The following is a 19,955-nucleotide window of genomic DNA, read 5'->3' on the forward strand; positions in this document are numbered from 1 at the left end:
TGATTTTTAAAATCTAGTATTTTTTTTTAGCAAATGTTTACTTTTTTTCTTCTAATAGCTAATTGCCAGTAGAACAGTTTTAGTCTGTGTAATGCAATGATTTCAGTTCAAAACCTAAAAGCTAGTGAAAACATACATTCAGTATGGTTTTCGATCATGTCTTATCTATTGCCCTTACTCCAGTGTCATGCCAGTTCACACTATTATTTCTTTTGTATGCTGGCTCTCCAAATAGAGTGAAAGTTTCTTGCATGGCAGGAAACTTCTTTGCAGCTAACTATTTGGTGTTATTTATTTCTTTATTTATTTTCAAGTAGGCTTCACATCCAGTGCAGGGCTCAATGCAGAACTCAATCCAGAACCCACAGCCCCAAGATCAAGATCATGAGTCTGATGCTCAACCAACTGAGCCATCTAGGTGCCCTGGTATACTTCATTTACATAGGTAAAACAGGGTAGGTGCCTGGGTGGCTCAGTAGGATAAGTGTCTGCCTTCAGCTCAGGTCATGATCCCAGGGTCCTGGGATTGAGCCCCACGTCAGGCTCCCTGCTCAGCGGGAAGCCTGCTTGTCCCTCTCCCTCTGCACCCCCATGCTCTCTCTCTCTCTCAAATAAATAAATAAAATCTTTAAAAAATAATAATGATACATAGATGGAGGGAACTATGGACTAAATCCTAAATTTGCTACTCAACTCTAGTAGAAGTCCCCTGTAATTTACGGTGTTTTGGGGGGCATAATTATTCTCATTTTCCCTCTTTTGAATTAATTATAATTTTTGCTTATTACGTTCCATCTTAATAGACACACAGTACCATTGATTATTGACATTTTTAAAAATTCTAGTCCAATTTTAGAAAGCAGATGTGGCAAAACAAAGAAAATTAATGCTCAATATGTTTTTTGTAGTAAAACATGATGTCAACATTTTTAAATGCCTTTTAGCTATTTAATTTATGCTCCTTTCTTCCCCTATTTTAGGGGGTTAGAAAGTATTCTTAAACTTACCCCATTGATTCCAGAAAATTGCTGAGCAACGTGCAGCATCAGTGCTACTAGAATAGGCTGTCGGTAGCTGGAATTGGTGAAGAGCTGAATTATGGAGACTTTCTGTTCACTGGATGCTTCTTCTTTTTCTTTTCTCATCTCAGTGATGTCTTTGGTGACATCAACACCTCCTCTGAGTCTTTTTAAGCCTGCCCACAAATTGATCAAGTTGACACAACTCAGGTCAAAACAAAAGTAAATTTATTTTTGTTATGTTAATGAAAGAGCTGTAGTTCAGCAAAGCCCTTTCTATTGCTTTACAGCAGGAGTGTTGCAATTCTTTTTGAAAAATTAGATCCTGTTTTTAAATTTTGAGAAAAACATTTGACTTGTATCTAGTGACAAAGAAAACTCTGATCTTTGTTATCATAGAAGAATGATGCATGTAAAAGTCTTTTAGAAGCCTCTGGTTGAGTCCAATACCCTGCATGTGGGTTTCCCATTTGGGCTCAAGTGTTTATGGGTTTGAAATGGCATGTGTGAGTCATATTGAAGTGATCTTGCACATTCTTTTTACATGTAATCATTGTCTTCATTTAGAAAGTGCTCGTACCAACTTGACCAGTAAACATTCATGCACACTGTTTTTCATTAGCTGATAGTTCCAAAACAATAGGAAGAAAAAAGAACATCCACAGACTTACTTTTCTTTGCTTTGACTTCTTCATCCAACTTGATGTAAAGGTACCTGGGACTTTCTGGACAGAAGAAGAGCAACAGAGACTGGATGATGGCTCGCACAGCAGACAAACCAAGAAGGATATGCCATCGCTCATGATTGCCCAGGATAAAGTTGAGGCCAACAATCTGAAAAGGCAGGGAGGAAGCATGACAACTGCACAACACTTAAGGTCTGCCTTCTGTAACGTTATTGAAAGTTATTTAATAGTGAAACCATTTGTTGAAAGCTATTTAATAGTAATCCCTGACAACTTTGACTCAAGTATGCCCAAAGCAGAAACTATTACTAGTGTGTCTTACTTCACTAAATTCAGGACTATGTGTTTTGCAAAGAGTTCACCAAGGTTTATTTTCATTAACTTATATGGGTCATTTAGGATGGGAAACAACCAAACTTTTAAGAACACATTTAAAACCTAAAGCAACCACAAAAATCATGTGTAACTTTAGACCCTAAAAATTTCTTCTTCAATTACCCAGAAAAATAAAATGGGATTACATAAATAGAACAATTATTTTAGTGAGAACCAGATTTATCGTCCTTATTGCAGTGGCTTACCCTCTGGATAATCCTAGGTTAGGGGTTCTGAGGACTCTGAGTCCTTGGGATAGAAGAGAAGGATAGAGCCAGCTGAACAAAAAATTGCTATGGTAGTCATATACATATTAATTGTCTAGGTAAGGTGCCCAGAACAAAGGAAATCCAAGCAGTCAAAAATGTGAAGTTTCCTATTTGAAATCTGAACAGAATAATTTAATTCTAGACTAGCTCCTAGAGTTCAAGACCTGGCATGTTGGGTCATCTCTATTGCCAGTCCTACCACAGATCCAAGGGAAGAAGTGAGGAGTGGAGCAGTAATAATACAGCTTTGAGCTAAAAAGCCTAAGTCTCTATAGCATTCCCATTCCCAATGGTGGAACCAGTTTTTTCCGCTGTGTCTAGATTATCAGGGAGGGAGAAGCTGGATAAAATAGAGGATGGGTGAAGTAGGGAATAGGAGTTTTTACCTGACTAATAAGAATGCCCGTGACAATGGCCAGCTGGTGAAGTGTGCCAAGAGCACCCCTGAGTGTGGTTGGAGCAATTTCACCAATGTACATTGGAACCAAGCCTGAAATTAGTCCTGCATAAAACATGAACATAAATGTGAAAGTGCAGCCAGGACTATTTCAATAACAATAATTTGGTTCAAGTATAGCCAGTATCCTGATTAAAAGGACATTTCAGAGTCTGTTGGAAGGAAGACCCCTTGTCCCCAGTAATAGACACAGTTTATGCAAAGAATATTTGTTGATAAGACTTGATTGAAGTTGTAGCTAGATATAGGAATAGAAAGAAATTCATAGCATTCCTTATTTAGTTAAAACCATTTAAAATCGACTCTCTACATCGTAATGCCTCAGATTGTTTTCAGAAAAGAGACTAAAGAATGCTTTAATAATATTCTTGGCCTAAACTCATGGTATTAAAGGAAGTTAGAACATATCTAAGCCAATCTCTTTACTTGATAGAGGTCAGAAACAGTTCATCCAAGATCATAGTACAATAGAGCGTTAGCATGAGAACTACAAGCCCTGAGTCTCCACAGTGTGGAAGTGCCTCAAGGTCACTGTTAAAGTGGTGAGGGAGGTGTGGACAGGTGAAGAGGTTAAGGAATTCAGGGGCTCTTCCTTCAATTACTCTAACCAGAGCAACCCAGCTTCTTTAATCTCTCCTAACAATGGGCTTCAGAAAAGACTGGTGCTTAAAGGAATACCAAAAAATTGAAAAGTTCTAGGCAATTCTGCTTTCTATAGTTTTCTTAAGCACAGAGATAATCAGTCATGTTGGAAATGGTGGAGTATCCAGCCATTTGCTGAGTGCATGAAATGGTCAGACACTATCAACAAGCAAGGTTGAATGCAATGTTTAACATTTTCTTAAGAATTTAAAAATAAGACTTGTCAGAGTCTTCCTTTTAGACAGTTTGTCTATAAAATGGAAATGTATGGTTTTTGTGTAAAAGATGAATGTGGGAACTGTTTCAGTATGTTTTTAATGCTTTAAAATGTTCTTAATAGCTCACATGAACAGTTGCGTGATTGATATAGCATCTGAATTTTGGCTGACATTTATATGTGCCTCTAATGTGTGGTCTGTTGATCTTAAATAAGAAGAAACACACTATTTGTCCCCTTTTCAGGCTATACTCTCTGTGTATTACCTCCTATTGTATCTCAAGAACATAATAATGTAGATAAGATCACAGGTCTGAGTTCACACAAATTTAAAGTAAAAATGTATATCCTATAATTTTTAGCAATTTTAATGCTCAGAACAGAACCAGGTATAATTTTAAAAGATTGTTGGGGAGTATGAATTACTTGGCTATGCTAGTGATTGGTTGCTCCACAATGTTTATAACATTTCTTTTCAATTTTCTCAAAAATACTTGTGATTTTTTTTTTAAACTCTATTTTTTAAAATGGAGAGAGAAGAAAGAAGAATCATGATTTGGACCTCCTTGATAGTGTTATTCTTTGCATTTTACAAAAGATCCAGTTAATATATCTAAACCCAGGCAGAGACAGTGCCAGAATTAATTCATTCTGAGTCTAAATCTCTCCACGTGTTGGTTGCCTCTTCACCTTAATAAAGCTGTCCTCACTCTCAGCTCTTTGTATTAACATGGAAAATAATGAAAAGAGACTTTTAATTAAGTTATTAACTTCTGGCCCTTTAGAATTTTGTTTAGAATTTTGTTTCAAGGGATCATTGAAGACACAGAAGCTATAGTCTTTTCTCTTTGCAAGTAAAAACTATAAACATTTTATACATTGTTTGTGCTCTTGTACCCTCCCCTGGCCCCAGTGCTTTGAAAGACAGTTCTGTGATTTGGGACAGGGGGTTAAACCTTGGCTCCAAACCATCACAATCAGGGCTTCACTGGCACTGAGAATCTAAAGATTTGGCCATCTTAGAGATTAGGTGATCCTCCCTTCGCTCAGACCTCTGCTGATTAAATTCGCTTCTGAAAGTTTGAAACTTCCAAAAGTTTGAAAAGCTATTTCTAAGAACTAGTGATTCCAGATACTCAGATGTTAGGTTCACAAGGAAGGGGAGCATCCTTTGTCCCTTATGAACTCTTCTACCAGTTGCTCCTGCCTGACTCCCTCTCCCTGAGGTCACCGCCACTGTAATGCTTCACCCAGTCATATCTGGAATCCATCCACTAAGGGAAGGAGAGACAGAGACCTAGGTGGCCAAGTAGGCAACAAGAGCCGAGCTGGAGGTTCTGGGTGTAGCAGTGTGCCACTGTCTTCAGCATAGCTGGAGCAATAGCAACAGCTAGCTTTTCTCGGCAGCTGACTGGAGGCAGATTCTGTGCTGAACGTTTTACATGCATTCTCACAAGGGCCCTACATTGTAGATACTATCTCCTTCATTTAACAGAGAAGGAAGCTATGAATTAAATAACTTACCTGTGATTATGCCACTAGAAATTGCCAGGAGCGAGAAGATAGTTTCATAACTCCCACTTACTGGTCGCAAACCTCCCTGACTCAGGACTTCAAGTTTATGCTATTGCCTTTCCCTTTTGTGATGCCACCTCTGGCTCAAAAACTTCCCTGCATGTTACCAATCTGCCTTTAAAATAATTTCCAGATGTGTGTGTGTGCACGCGTGCGTGGGTGTGTGCATGACTTACCACAGTAGAGTCCTGATATGCTTCTTCCTGAAATTATAAGAATGTGAGATGGTCCCAGTTTTGAAAACCCCATCAGGAGAGCTCCAACTAATGAGAGAATGTTTGCTACCAACATGGCTTTGATTCTGAAAGTTTAAAAAGCAAGGATTACAAATTCAGCATCAAAACTTGATAAAATTATTTGCTCTCAGAGTATGCTAAGATATTTACTTAAGAGCAGTTATTTTAATTTTGCTGAGAAAGTTAGCTGGGGAATTTCAAACCATAATTGCTAGTTTGACTTATCTGTGGACTAAAGCTTTACCAGTAAATAATGTTTAAAATGAGAAAATCCGAGTTTCATGCATGTGATCTCCACATTTTAATAGAGATGATTCAACTGTACTGATGACTGGTTTGATTTAAGATAACCCTTCTGAAACTTTTTCAAACAGTTAACTAATTAAGTTTTCTACAAGTTGATTGTTTTAAGTGATAATTGCCTGGTGATAGATGCATTCAACACTGTAGTTGCAACCTATGACATCCTCTTTCTTTCTCCTCTTTCTTCCTTCTCTTCTCTTTTCATTTCTCTTATTTTCACCTTCCCTCCTTCTTTCTTCCTCCCTTCCTTCCTTTCCTTGCCTTCCTCCCTCCTTTTCTTTCTGTCTTAATGACACAGGTTTTTAGCTGATGTAGATAATGTAAAGAGCTTCCAAAGTTATATTTCTTTTAATATGAATTGTTTGGAAGTAAATTAAAATATTCTTTTACTTTAAGCCTTATCAAAGAGAGTTAAAATTATTCTTATTTTAACATTGTGTGTCATATTTCCAGAACTTATAAATTAATGTCAGCCAATGTAAAATATGTAATAAAGCTGACAGTAGCAACAAAAACATCATTTTCAAAATTAATCATGTGAAAATTAACAATATTTGCAGATATCTGATACTTTTATTCCCATTCAGTGGGAAAGTGGGGCACAAAAACCTTCTTTAAAATTCAATAGATGAAAGAAAAAATGAAACAAGATGGGATCAGGAGGGAGACAAACCATAAGAGACTCTTAATCTCACAAAACAAACCAAGGGTTGCTGGGGGTGGAGAGTAGGGATAGAGTGGCAGGTTATGGACATTGGGGAGGGTGTGTGCTATGGTGAGTGCCATGAAATGTGTAAGCCTGATGATTCACAGACCTGTACCCCTGGGGCAAATAATACATTATACATTAATAAAAAATAATTTTAAAAGTTTAATATATGTTAATAAAAATAACTTAAAAAGTTTAATGATGATGATAAGGCCAATAAAAGAATTTGAATGGACAGGTATAGAAGTATTTGTGCCACAGAGAAGTGTAAGGATCTTTTAATATTTTGTGTCAATGTTTCAAACTTAAATAGCAGAGCTTTTTCTAAGCATGTATCTTTAATACCAGATAGATTTTTTTTTTTTTCTGGAGAGTAAAATTATGTCTCTTATACTACAAAGATTACTCAATAGATATGATAAGCTTAATAATATCCCCTAAGAGTCCACATCCTAATCCTCAGACTCTGGGAATATATTGCCTTATATAATAAAAAGGTTTTTACAGATGTGATCAAATTAATGGTATTGAGGTAAAGAGATTATCTTGGATTATCCATCCAATGATGGACTCACAAGTATTCTTATAAGAGGAGGGCAAAGGAGAAGATAATGTAATGTCAGAAGTATGACTGGAGTAATGTGTTTTGCAGATTGAATGAGGTCCACAAGCCAAGCAATATGGTGACCACTGGAAGCTGGAAAAAGGCCAGAAAAAAGGAAACTGGAAATGGGTTCTTCTCAGAAGCTGCAGCAGGAGCCAGCCCTGCTGACACCTTGGCTTCAGCCAAATGAAACTGAATTTGAGCTTCTGACCTCCAAAACTCTTAGGCAATACCTGTTGTTTCAGCCATTGTTTATGGTAACTCATTAGAGCAGTACTAGAAAACCAACATATGGAGAATGTCAACTACTCAAAGAAACAGTGTTTTAGAGCTGGCCAGTTTCAGAGCTGCAGAGCAGAAAAAGACAGGGCTATTTCTCTGTGAAGTGCCTTTTCTCTACTCAAGGACAGAGAGCAAACAAATTCAATAACTTTAAGAAATTGTTACTAGCTTGCTAGTAGTATATATTCTGTTAGGGAATATATTCTGTTAGGGAGAAAAACTCTTAAAAGAGATAGCCTGAAAGTATATTTGATGCCAGGTTGCTCTAAAGTCCCTCTTCCTTACCAGCTAATGGATGCTGAAGCACTTTGTAAACTAAAGGATTTTAACTTCTGCTCAGACATGAGAAATGGACAAGAATAAATAATCCAAAAATACATGAAATCACTAAATCAGGGAAAAAGAAATACATTCTAAGTGTATTGATTCAAATTTTTCTCTGAATACTCCTGTTAGCACAGGGTTTAACACTGTCATCATAATGTCTTCATCATCAGCATCAGCATCAGTATCACCATCAGCATTAAAGTAAGGCTACATTCAGTGCCTGCTTACTATGTACCAGGCATTGTGATAAATCCTCTCTCTGTGCTCTCATGTAAACTCTCACAATAATCCCATGAGTTAGGTACTATTTTTTTCCCTACATTGTAGATGGTTGGGAAAACATCTTAGAGAACCTAAGTAACTTGCTCATTTTCACACAACTATTAAGTGTCAGAGCCGGGGCTTGATCTGTGTGAAACCAAAGATTAATCCTTGATTTTAGTGAGTTCCATTTTTATATAAAGCAAAAACAGACTATATCTACCTTCCTTTGCTTACAGTACAGTGAATTGCACAGACCATTATCTCCTCCACCATATCATAGTAACTAAATTTTAAGTGCACAGCTTCTGGAAAAATTGACCCTGAGAAGCCAAATCTATAAAACAATGGCCACCGACATTTATCGCCTACTACACTATTATAAGGAAATACTTTTTTTTAAAGGAGTAATGAAAAAATAAGTTTTTATTTACTTCTTTTTAATTGATAGAGCAGTGACCTGGTCAGTAAGAAAAAATCATGTCATTTCTTAGTGAATCTTCCTAGAAAAATAATCTTATAGGAGAGACTGAACTCTTTTGTCTTAATTTTGATGTTAAAATGATTAATTTTGTGCTTGTTATTCATGGAGAATCATTTTTCTACTGAGACTTGGAAGAAGCCTCACTTTTAGTTTACCATAAGTCATTTGATAAGGGATAATTTGACATTGTTTTGGGGTATAACCATTGTTAATGCTAAATTCCAATACTTGAGAGGGTATGCATCCTGTTTCCATCATGAGGACCTGAATTAAATACTTCAGTACATCACTGGACCTGTCAAAAATCTCATTTCTAAATAAGATGAGAACAAGGGCCCCTTCATTCCTTCCTTCCATCTGTCTATCTATCCATCTATCTATCTATCCTCATGCCCACCTTGGGACTTGAACTCATGATCCTGAGATCAAGAGTCGCAGACAGGCACTCCTTAATGAGCCAGCCAGGCACCCCTTAAATTTTTTCTTCAGGGGTGGGAAGAGATATAAAACATTAGTAGCTGCTAAAAGAATTGATTGATTCATATTTTAAATTTTAACTTTGCTTAATTTTATTTATTTTAGAAATAATTAGTCTAGAAAATTTTCCAATTACTATGTAAACCAATTTGGTTCAAATTAAAATGATTTAAAATTTTTTTAACAATTCAAGTTGGTTTATGGACAATGTAACTTGCAGATTCTGATTTTTAGGTTTAGCTAAGTACCAGCAAATTGATAAAAATGTGAGAAACTATTATCTTTTATGGTAGAGGAATAATAAGAACAAGAGTAAAACTTGGGTTATTATATTATACTACTCATTTTTTAAAAGATTTTATTTATTTGAGAGAGAGAGAGTAAGAGAGAGCATGAGAGCTATGTGAAGGGCAGAGGAAGAAGCAGACTCCCTGCCTGAGTAGGGAGCCTGATATGGGCTTGGCTGGATCCTGATCTTGGGTCATGACCTGAGTCAAAGGCATACGCTTAACTGACTGAGCCAGTCAGGTGCTCCAATGCTACTTATTGTTGAAGAAAACTTCTTATAGTTTTATTATATAAAATCTCTAGTGCAAGAGGAGGAAATTATCAGAATTTTAATGAGAAAGATAAAATTATAATTTAGAGGTGTTACACACAAATGATGAATCATGGAACACTATATCAAAAACGAATGATGTACTGATGGTGACTAATGTAACATAACAAAAAAAATAAAAGTGAAATCTTGTCTTTTGAAAAAAAAATAAAGTAGGAATTTTAAAAATTAGATTGTAATCCAGAATTACTAAAATACTTACATAATTTACATCTTTAGAGGTTTTTGCATTTTCTAAATTTTCCATATTTCCATATTTATTTTTATAATCAGAGGAAGGGATAATTAATAAACAAAAGGTGGCATCAAAACAGAAAATAAATCTAAAAAACAAACATGTGAGTTTCTCATTTTATTTCCTCTCTCTGTGTGAGGGGGTAGAATCCCAATTTAGTATGTCACATTACTAAGTGAATGAAATTTAAGTGTAAAGTAGTTCCAGAGACTTTTTTTTATTGACATTTTAAAAAATTAATTTGATAAAAATTAGAGCAAAGAAGTGGACACACTACTTGCTTCATCTCTGACTGGGGCTTTGAAAAACCAGTAGCAGCAGCTAAAAGCCCATGCCAAGTATATTGGGCAATTTGGAGTTGGGGATATTGATTTGACCTTAGGACTTAGCTGATCCAAATGCCAAATTCTAATTTGAAAATGAAAAATGATGTCTGAGAAATGGAGTGATCTGGTGAAACAAACAATAGATTCCTTGGTTAAAAATTTCACTCTTGGGGCGCCTGGGTGGCTCAGTGGGTTAAAGCCGCTGCCTTCGGCTCAGGTCATGATCTCAGGGTCCTGGGATCGAGTCCCGCATCGGGCTCTCTGCTCAGCAGGGAGCCTGCTTCCTCCTCTCTCTCTGCCTGCTTCTCTGCCTACTTGTGATTTCTGTCTGTCAAATAAATAAATAAAATCTTTAAAAAAAAAAAAATTTCACTCTTGGCTCTGCCATTGAGTTCCTGAGTTAACCATTTGTATAGTGGTTTCTTAATATGTTTTTTTTTTTTTAGTTTTTTAAAGATCTATTTATTTGAAAAAGAGAGAGAGGGAGCACAAGCGGGGGAGGGGCATAAGGAGAGGGAAAGTATCTTCAGCAGACCCCTCATTGAACGCAAAGTCTGATGGGGTGGGGAGGTGTGCTGGGTCTCAGGACCCTGAGATCACGACCGAGCCAAAATCAAGAGTCAGACACCCAACTGACAGCCATCCAGGCACCCCACTATGTTTTGAAACTAACAAATTTAGAGAATCCAATCATTTCTGTAGAAATACACACCAAACTCACTTTTGCTGTAAATGACTCCATGATTTAAGCAGACTAGGGCAACTGCTTGCTCCATTATTTGTGCTAAAACCTAATTCATAAGGTCATGAATCGAAAAAAAAAAAAAAAAAAAAACCAAAAAACTCTAAAGCTATTCCACAAAACAGAAGATGAAACAAAGTCTTAGAAACCCCAAATACTCAAGTTCCCATGTTTATGCTTATTTATGAAACTTGCCTACCTTCCAAGATGATCTCCTAGCCACCCACCAAAGAATGATGCAATCATTCCACCAACTGCAAAGCTAGACACAGACAAGGACCAGAGCATGGTGATGAGGCTGGTAGAGGCTGTAGTCTCTTCCTCTGCCAAAGGTGTTGGTATTGAATCCCCTAGGTATGGGACTGTGGTTATTTCCTTTGTACTGTTGATAGTATAGTTGTTGGTAGCTTTTCGGTCATCCAGTGGAATACCCAAAATGTATCCATAATGGGATATTATTACCTGAGGAAATAAAATAAAAATAGTTCCAACATTTCAAATATTCTATACACCTTTTTTTTTCCTTTAGAATGTTTGTTAGCTGTTTAAAAGGGGGGGTCATCCTGATTATGTGTGTTTTATACACAAAATCATGGACAAATTTACTTATAGTTGACAATATTCTGTAAAACAGAGGTTGCAAATTCCAGAGCCCACAGGAACTAGGCAGGAACAAGTAAGTGAAGGAGAACCTTGATAACTAGTGGACTGAACTACTGTCTCTACTATTGAGAATATAAAAGAAAGTGGGCAAGATTATAGCACTGGAGAGCATTTGCCCCACCTGAAGAAGGAAGCTGCAAATATGAGACTAGTATCGCATGACCTCTAATTAAAAAAAAAAAAAAAGAAGAAGAAGCCAGAAATCTGGGTTTTTATGTAAAATTCTTCCAAGTTTTAAATGCAGGCAGCTATTCAAATTGAAAAGGTACATTTTCACACCACTGTTACCTCTGCACAGCAAGGTTTAAATTGATTTATGTAAGTATTCTAATAGAAGCATATGGCTATAAGAAAAAAGATTACTAAAGACAAGATGAAGCCAAAAATAGTTAGTATACCAAATATAAGCATTAGGTGCTATATCCTTGCTAGAAATATCCTACAAATTTACCAATAAACTTCCTGCAGCCAGCACAAGTAGGGGAAATCAATCACATATATTGATGAATTTCAAAGTTAAAAACAACTCAGTGACCCCTGCGGAGGGATTGATACTGAAGGAGTTTCTTCCTCTGTGTCCTCCCAGATTTCGGTATGTAATAGAATGAACATTTAAAACTAAGTTTCACAGAGCCATAGTTTATCCCATGTTTCAGTAGAGGCAAAGGTCCTACCAAGTATAATTGAGTAAAGTCACAGCTTTTGGGCTTCTTTCCTTGTCCTTCCTCTCAGTGCGCTGATCTGGTCACTATTCAGTGGCACGAGAGGACCTCTGACAAGGACCTGGAATGTAGCTGCTCTAGGCTGCCAGTCATGGGCAAAGCCCTAGGTGGTAAAATCAGCTGAGTGAGGAAAGGGAATTGATATCCTCTTACGATAAAAGAAGTCTGACCAAGACATTTGCCTCATTAGCAGACCACTCTATATGAATAGTATGTACAGAAAAAAAGCTATAAAGAAATATCTGGAGTGTTCCCAGCTGTTTGTTCTATGCGGTAGAATAAGTATAGGTGATTTGTTCCAAATACTTTCTATAACAGGTATGTGTAGTTTTCACAATCATAAAAAGGTGTGATTTTAAAATAACCCTAAAATAGTGCCACATGTCATCCCCCTAGCAAACACAAATGACGCTGAACAACTATTCTTCTAGAATGATGTTTAAGGGGCTTGTTAAACACAGAAAGAGGGGCTCTAGAAAGGGCTTCGAGCCCGATGCCCGTGGGGGAATACCTGTTTTCAAGTCTGGCTTGACTAATTTTCCTTCTCTTTCCCTGGAGAAGATGTTTAAATGGGATGTGAAAAGGTCTTCCAAAAAAGAGGCTCTGCTGATTCTAAATTACGGTGAAGCTGAACCAAATTTCAAGAAGGCTGCTAAATTGGCACATGTTGTCATCACCCACAAAAAAAAAAAAAAAAAAAAAAAAAGCTGTGACCCCCAGCATTGTTATCAAACTCTCTCAACCTTGGAAAGAACACCACACTCGTGATAATATGTGGTATCCAGAGCCTAAGGAGCAACAATTTCAGGTGATAGACTGTGGTCAATACACATTTTCCTTGGAGTCTAACAGTGTAAGGGAAGCAGATGAAATATGACATATTCATAGAGGGCACCCAACAAATGCTTTTACCTTCATTTTACACCGCTCCCCCACCCCCACGGCTTCTCTCCTCTCTCCCTCTCTTTCCTCACTAAACACTGTATTGAACACCTCCTTTATCCTAATCATTGTGCTTGGCGCTGGTGACAGGAAGGGGAAGAAGACATCTATCCTGCCCTAAATGACCTGACGGCCTTAGAGCAAAGGGAATGAAGTCTTGGTTCCCCCACTTATAGGCTGTGGGAGCTGAGAAAAATAACATCCTTCTCCTGTTTATTCATTGGGTACCAGAGTAGGAATGCACAAAATAAGTGGGACAAAGGACAGAAATTATGCAATATTTTAAAAAACACCCATCCACAGAGTTACCGTGGAGAAATCCAAATTTTGTTCGACTTCTTGACTATTACTTAGTAGTTATATATTATTTTACTTTGAACCATCTAGAAGAGACAGAATTAGGGGGAAGGATAGGAACTTTTTTAGTGTTAGGGCTCCTGAAGTCTTTCATCTGGCTTACAATTGGGATAAGGTTTTTGGAGGTTAGATTAGGGAGAACATATGTTAAAGCACCCGATGCACAGTGAGCTGGTGCCCAGTAAAAGTTTGCGCATAAAATGAAATATATCCTTTTATTGCCTCCTCCTATTCCCCAGCATTTTTCATTCATGTTTTTACTCATATATGGCTGGGAGCTCTGAATAACATCTGCAATAAGCTCTTAAGTTTTTCCAAAACAACATCTGTAGGCACATGGTATTCCGGCTGGAGTTTTCTGTGAGCTCAGCAACAGCAGAGTCAGAGATCAAGAATCGGTTATTGCCCTTTCTTTTTTTGTGAGAGTTATTGAAGAGTCAAGGCCAAGTTATCAGCTTTGAAACCACGCACATGGTGCCTGACAAATACTGGGACTTGCCTATATTTCCCACGTGGGTACACTTTATCTCTGTGTATGAGGAACACAGATCCCTCAGTCACTGACAGAAATTGCCAAAAAAGAGATTTGAATTGAACACGTCTCACTTGCCTCTTGAGGTGCATTGATCACACCAATGTCATATCCAAACTGGAAGGAACCCAGTACAGCAGTGAAGACAGTGAAAACCAGGGTCCCGGTGATCTGTGGGGAATGAAACACAGGGCTGGGAAACACAAGGCAATTTCCATTACCTACCGTCCTGTCAGTCTGCAGCTTGGACTTCTGGCAGGCTCCACAGGCTGGTTCTTGCTCCTTGGTACTCATTCACAGTGTGCCCTATGCTCCCAACAGGGGTCATTCATACGGGAATGTGAGAGGCATTCATCAAAGGCCCTACGTAAAGCTGAGAAAAGTTTGGGGCAATTTTTCCTAAGAGAGGAACCAAACATCCTTTTCCTTACACACACATATATATAGAAGATTAAAAATCAGAACTGAAGACTAGAATCGCCACTGACCAAAGGAAACCACTGTGATAAAACCAGTCAATTTATATCATTTGGAGAGCTAAAAAAAGATACCAGTAACAAAGATCTAGGTGTCCTGGGCATTGCTATGGTACAAAAACACCTCAAATCTCATACAAGAGGCATCAGCCAGGCTTTATCATGACCACATCAATATGCTGGTGAGGATAATTTTTAAGATTTGCAGCTAGTTGAACTTAGAGTTATGGATTGAAGGATGCTATATTCTCTCCAACTTCATGTAGCTACAAAACTCAGTGTAGAAAGGGATGGAACATTCATTCCCTTCAACTCATAATTACATGTCTAGCCATCTTATAGAAATCATATCATCCATATGGAATCTCTTATCAGGATATTTGATGCAGCAGTGCGTGTGTGTGTATCTGTGTGTGTGTGTGTGTGAGAGAGAGAGAGAGAGAGAAATAGCAAAAATTGTAGAAAGAACCAAAATGTCATTCAATGGAAAATGCCCAGATAGATTCAAATACATCGTGATACATACAACATGTTATGTTGCAGCTAAAAAGAGCAATGCAATCATTTTGTACTGACTTATTAAGTGACAAAGGAAGCTGTGTAATCTTATTACTTTTTAAAAAAGCCTTAAAGCTGAGTATTCTTTGATTTGTGCATGTTGCATGTAAGTCAGAATATTTTCTTGAAAAAATAACAAAAAGATGACCATTGAGGAGGAATGTGAGACTAAAGAATGGGGATAAATGGGTATTTTTTCTTTTATTTATATTGTCAGATATTTTATAAAGAAATGATTTCCTGCATAATTACATAATTTAAATTTAAATAAATAACATGGGATATTGTAGAAACTTCATTGAACAAATGAATGAGTCATACCACCATGAATTCTAGTTCTCACTCTGATGTTTAGGAGTATGTGACCCAGACCACTTTTCCTATAGGATCTTCAGTTTTTCTCTAAGTAGAGGGGAATGATTGTAAATCCCTACTCCAGCATGAAGAGTAGGGTAGGTTATTAACCAAGTCCCCTCATTCCCTAATAAAGCTAGAGATCAGAAATTTCACATCATCAACAAATTACAGAACCAGCCTGAGACCCTTGAAGTTACGGAATCTAGGGGTTCTAAAACCAGACCCTCATTAGAGAGCTCGTTACAGGTGTAGCTTCCTGGGATTCACCCCAGACCTATGACTGGATTGGAAACTCTGTGGTGAGAATTGGGAATCTGTAGGTTTGTTCTATCTTTTTCCACTAATTCAGAATTAATTTCATGACTGTAGGCTTTTCTTCCCAGCACCTTTCTTCCTGAAAGGACTTAAAACTTTCTCCAAAGATATGATATATTATCCTAAAAGAAGCATATATATCATATATCCATATATATCCTGAAAGAAGCATATATATATATCATATATTATACATTATATATTGAGACATGTCATTATGCATATACATAATAAAATAATTACAAATAAATTCAAAGTATGTTAACTATAAAATGTACCTGCACGTACACACATACACACACACACACAATATGCTACATGGTATGGGATAACCAGAGATTTTGAATTATCCTTTAATGTGTAACTAGATTTCTAATACCTAGGGCCTCAGGCAACCAAAGCTAAAATGTGTTCCATTTACTTGGTGGTTTCTCCTCAAGTCCCTTTTCCCCTTGAGCTGTTTCCAAGGACAGGCAATCTTATCCTTTCATTTTATTTGTAGGAAGTAACCATTAGCAGCAGTGAGGGGACCAGGAAGCACTTGGTAAGACTTCTACCCACTTCTCTGTTAGTCTCCATCACTACAGTCTAGACAATCTGATATTAGGTGCAATGCAAATACAACTTCAAGGCGTAATACTGGATATTTCTGCCTACTGTTTGGCTATTCATTGCTCTATGTGATCATCTCTTTTAACTGTATCAGTTTTCTCTTGCAGCTATAATATATGACACAGGTTTGTTATCTCACAGTTCTTGTAGATGAGAAGTCTGATACAAGTCTTACCACACTAAAATTGAGATGTTGGCAGCTGTGTTCCTTTCTGGAGGCTGTTGGGGAAAATTTGCGTTGATGGTACAATTCTGTTTCTCATGGCTGGAGGACCAGGATCTATGTTTTTGTGCTGGCTGTAAAGTGAGGGCCGTTCCCAGCTTTAGAGGCCACCACATTCCTTGAATAGTGGTACCCTTTCTTCATCTTCATAGCCAAAAATGGGCCAGTCCGTTCCTCACATTGTGTCTTGCTCATCCTGACTACAGCCGGAAAAGTTCTTCTTTTTGAAGAATTTATGGTATTAGATTTGGCCTATCTGGGTAATCCAGGTTAATCTTCCCATCTCAAGGTCCATAATCTTAAAGACATTTGTAAAGTCCCTTTTGCCTTTTAAAGTAACATATTTACACATTCTGAAGACCAGGTAATGGACACTTCTCATGGCAGCATCATCAGTGTCCCTATTTTATAGATAACTAAACTAGATTTCGGCCTCACAGCCAGTAACTTGTACAATAATGATTTAGATCCAGGAGATATGCTCTTAACTAATTGGTTATTTTGCATTTCTCAATGGTCAGAAATAGACATTCAAAAGTCAAGCACATCTAAAAATCTAGGATCATAATCTTTCTAAATAAAAAAAAATCTAAGCACATATTCATAGAATTTGCCAAGTGTAATGCTAAAACCAAATCACCAACACCCACCAGTTTCAAGTGCATTTTGCCACTACCCACCACACAAACCCCTTGTTCCTCATCTACCCACAGAAAACGTTGGTGATGTTTCTGTACAAAAATACAAAAAGGAAAAATCTACTCAACAGCTCATCCATAGCTCAGTTGAAGGAGATCGTCATGGCCTTCCCACTTCCAAGTCATGATATATTTACCCGGTTTCATCCCTGCATCTCCTTTTCTTCCTGTAGCAGAATGTCCAAGCACTTGGTGTCTTAGTGACTGCCCTTCCCACTCCATCCCTTGGCTTCTGTTCTCTGCTGGCTCTCTCCTCCTGCCCCCACCAGACAATCATATAGTTCCTTCCTTCTTATTTTAACAATCCAACTAGTCACCATGCCAATGGTGAGCAGGGGTGCTATGGAAATGGAAGTTAGGGGTGAAGGTGGTGGCCATAGCAGAGTTGGTTCCCCCATAAGCTTCATTGGCCCTCCTCTGCCACTCCAGATACACACTCCAGGGACACACTAAGTCCCAACAGTGTTAGCTGCTCCTACATTACTTTGATCAAAATGAAATTTAATTTTCAAAGACTGAAGTTCTTTGGAGCTCCTTTCTCATTACTTTCTAATCAACTTGTTCTAAGTCATTACTGAAGCAATTCTGGGGCTGCCCCTAAGACCAATTTCTCATATTATAGGAATAATGAAAAAAAGGAACTATGAAGGAAATAGAGTTTTTAAATGTTTAGAAATCTTAGAGTTCTTGTCCTATGGTCTTACTGGATTCTTTTTCAGAGTTAGCTTTGGTCTTGCCATCCTGGGGCAGGGAGGGACTGCAGTTTCCCCACTTTAATTTCTAAGATAGAAATTTTACCCTAGTTGGTCAGGTAAGGAACAATGTTATCAATTTTAAGAAGGCTACTTGAATTCTGAACTGAAGTGATAATCCCAATATAGAAGTCTCTGAAACTTTGTATCTTTCCTTCTTCCCTCTCTCCTTCCTCCTTCCATCCTTCCTTCCTTCCTTCCTTCTTTCCTATCTTCCTTCCTCCCTCTCTCCCTCTCTTTCTTTCTGTTTTATTTCAGGTTTAATTTCCCTCTCTGAACCTTACCTTAAACTGGCTCTTTGCTTTCCATCTTTTCTTTTTCTGTCATGAAGTGAAAGAGATAACATTTATAGTCAATCTTCTATGTGTCTTGGTACTAGGCTTGGACAGAAAAGTTTTGTTTCTAAGAGGAGAAATTTCTGAAGACTGCTAAGTCTGAATGAGCCCATCAGTTCTCCTCATTAATCTAATGTCTAAGAAGTTGACTCAAGGTTATGTACATAGGAGCTGATGAAAACAGTGAAAACGTAAGATGTTACTTTGTCCAGGCTCTGGGTTCTAAATGGTTTGCTTGTTCTTTCAACAACTCTGTAAGTAGTAGTTACTGTTATCACGTCACATATGGAAAAATCAGTACACAAAGGGTAAGGAACTTGTCCAAAGCCACAAACCTAACAAAGTGGCTGAAGATCTTCAAGCTTTGTCTCTCACCTCTTCATAGGCTACAAGATATAAAGCCTGACTCTTAGCAAGACTGCCTTTGCTTGGAGCTTAACAATTTTAAGTTAGAGAAACTAGGTTCCACATCTAATGAAAGATATGCTGCAGGATAAATGTGGGAGTACACAGATTGGGCAAGTGGGTTGTTATTGCATGGGATTATAGTAAGATACACGGTGTGGTCTTCCTATAATGAAAGGGCTAATAAACAATTGCATCTTTAATCACATTAGCATATCATTTATCTCTCTTGTCAACCAACTACCTGTCAGCTTTTCATACCTCACCAAAAATCTTCACAACAATACTACAAAGTAAAAGAAATTATCCCCATTTTGCAGGTGAGGAAACCAGGGCTTATAGAAGATGGAGTGATATGCTTAATACCATACAGCTAGGAAGTAACAGATATTCTAGCATTCGAACCCAGAGCCGGGGTTCTTAAAACTCCCATTTCTAATGAAAAAAAAAAAAGCATATTTTCAGGAGCTACAGACTAACTAAGTAGGGAGGAGAAGCTGATGTCTCTCCTCTAAACTCCATAGCTCCAAGTGCCAACCTAAAGGTGATCTTGCACCCAACTTTGGGAGACTCCAGGGGCCTCTTAAGCCATAGAATTTTCATGCTGAAAGGGACCTTAGAGAACAGAGGATTCTAGTCTAATTTCTTCATTTTTCACTTGAAGAAGCTGAATTCAGATCCTTTGTCTGAGTTATATGCATTATTGGACATATTCAGTGTGAGACCTCGGGTCACTTAACCCTCAGTTCATGCTTACCCCACTTCTTTCAAAGTCTGGGCAGATTTACAAAGCTGAAACATCGTGCTTTACATCAATTCTCATTATTTCTGGCTTCCATTGTTAGGCAGGTCCTTGGTTCTCAAAAAAAGTCCTACAACAATTTCTAAAGGGAATTTAGTGGTGGTTCAAAATGAAGCTTGAGCATTCACAGTGTATCAGACACTGTGGTAAGCACATTACCTTCCCTTTTGCAATATCTTATATACTTTAGTTATTTGAACACTACCCTAATGATTTTCATCAAATCTACATACTATCTGTATAGTTACTAACTTAATATGTGTCTTTGTATCATCTTTAAAATGCTAACTACATTAGCTTTATCCTGGGCTATAATAGGAAATCTTGAAGTCCTAGTTATTTTTAAAATACATCATGTAAA

At 37.5% G+C, this 19,955-nt stretch overlaps 1 protein-coding gene across 2 annotated transcripts in view; it reads right to left on the reverse strand.

The window, feature by feature from the left end:
* Window positions 1–19,955, reverse strand: part of SLC2A2 (solute carrier family 2 member 2) — a 31,261-nt gene that overhangs the window by 9,972 nt on the left and 1,334 nt on the right. Inside the window, exons 2-7 of one of the 2 annotated variants that reach the window (XM_044251784.1) lie at window positions 14,140–14,232; window positions 11,045–11,307; window positions 5,417–5,541; window positions 2,736–2,851; window positions 1,691–1,853; window positions 1,008–1,195 (exon numbers count right to left, since the gene is read on the reverse strand). In XM_044251784.1, the coding sequence (XP_044107719.1) occupies window positions 1,008–1,195; window positions 1,691–1,853; window positions 2,736–2,851; window positions 5,417–5,541; window positions 11,045–11,307; window positions 14,140–14,232 (948 nt within the window). Of the gene's footprint in view, window positions 1–1,007; window positions 1,196–1,690; window positions 1,854–2,735; window positions 2,852–5,416; window positions 5,542–11,044; window positions 11,308–14,139; window positions 14,233–14,286; window positions 14,435–19,955 lie in introns of both variants that reach the window. The other variant, XM_044251785.1, reaches the window with a different exon arrangement.

This window comes from Neovison vison, chromosome 6, assembly GCF_020171115.1.
Source record: "Neovison vison isolate M4711 chromosome 6, ASM_NN_V1, whole genome shotgun sequence".
NCBI lineage: Eukaryota > Metazoa > Chordata > Mammalia > Carnivora > Mustelidae > Neogale > Neogale vison.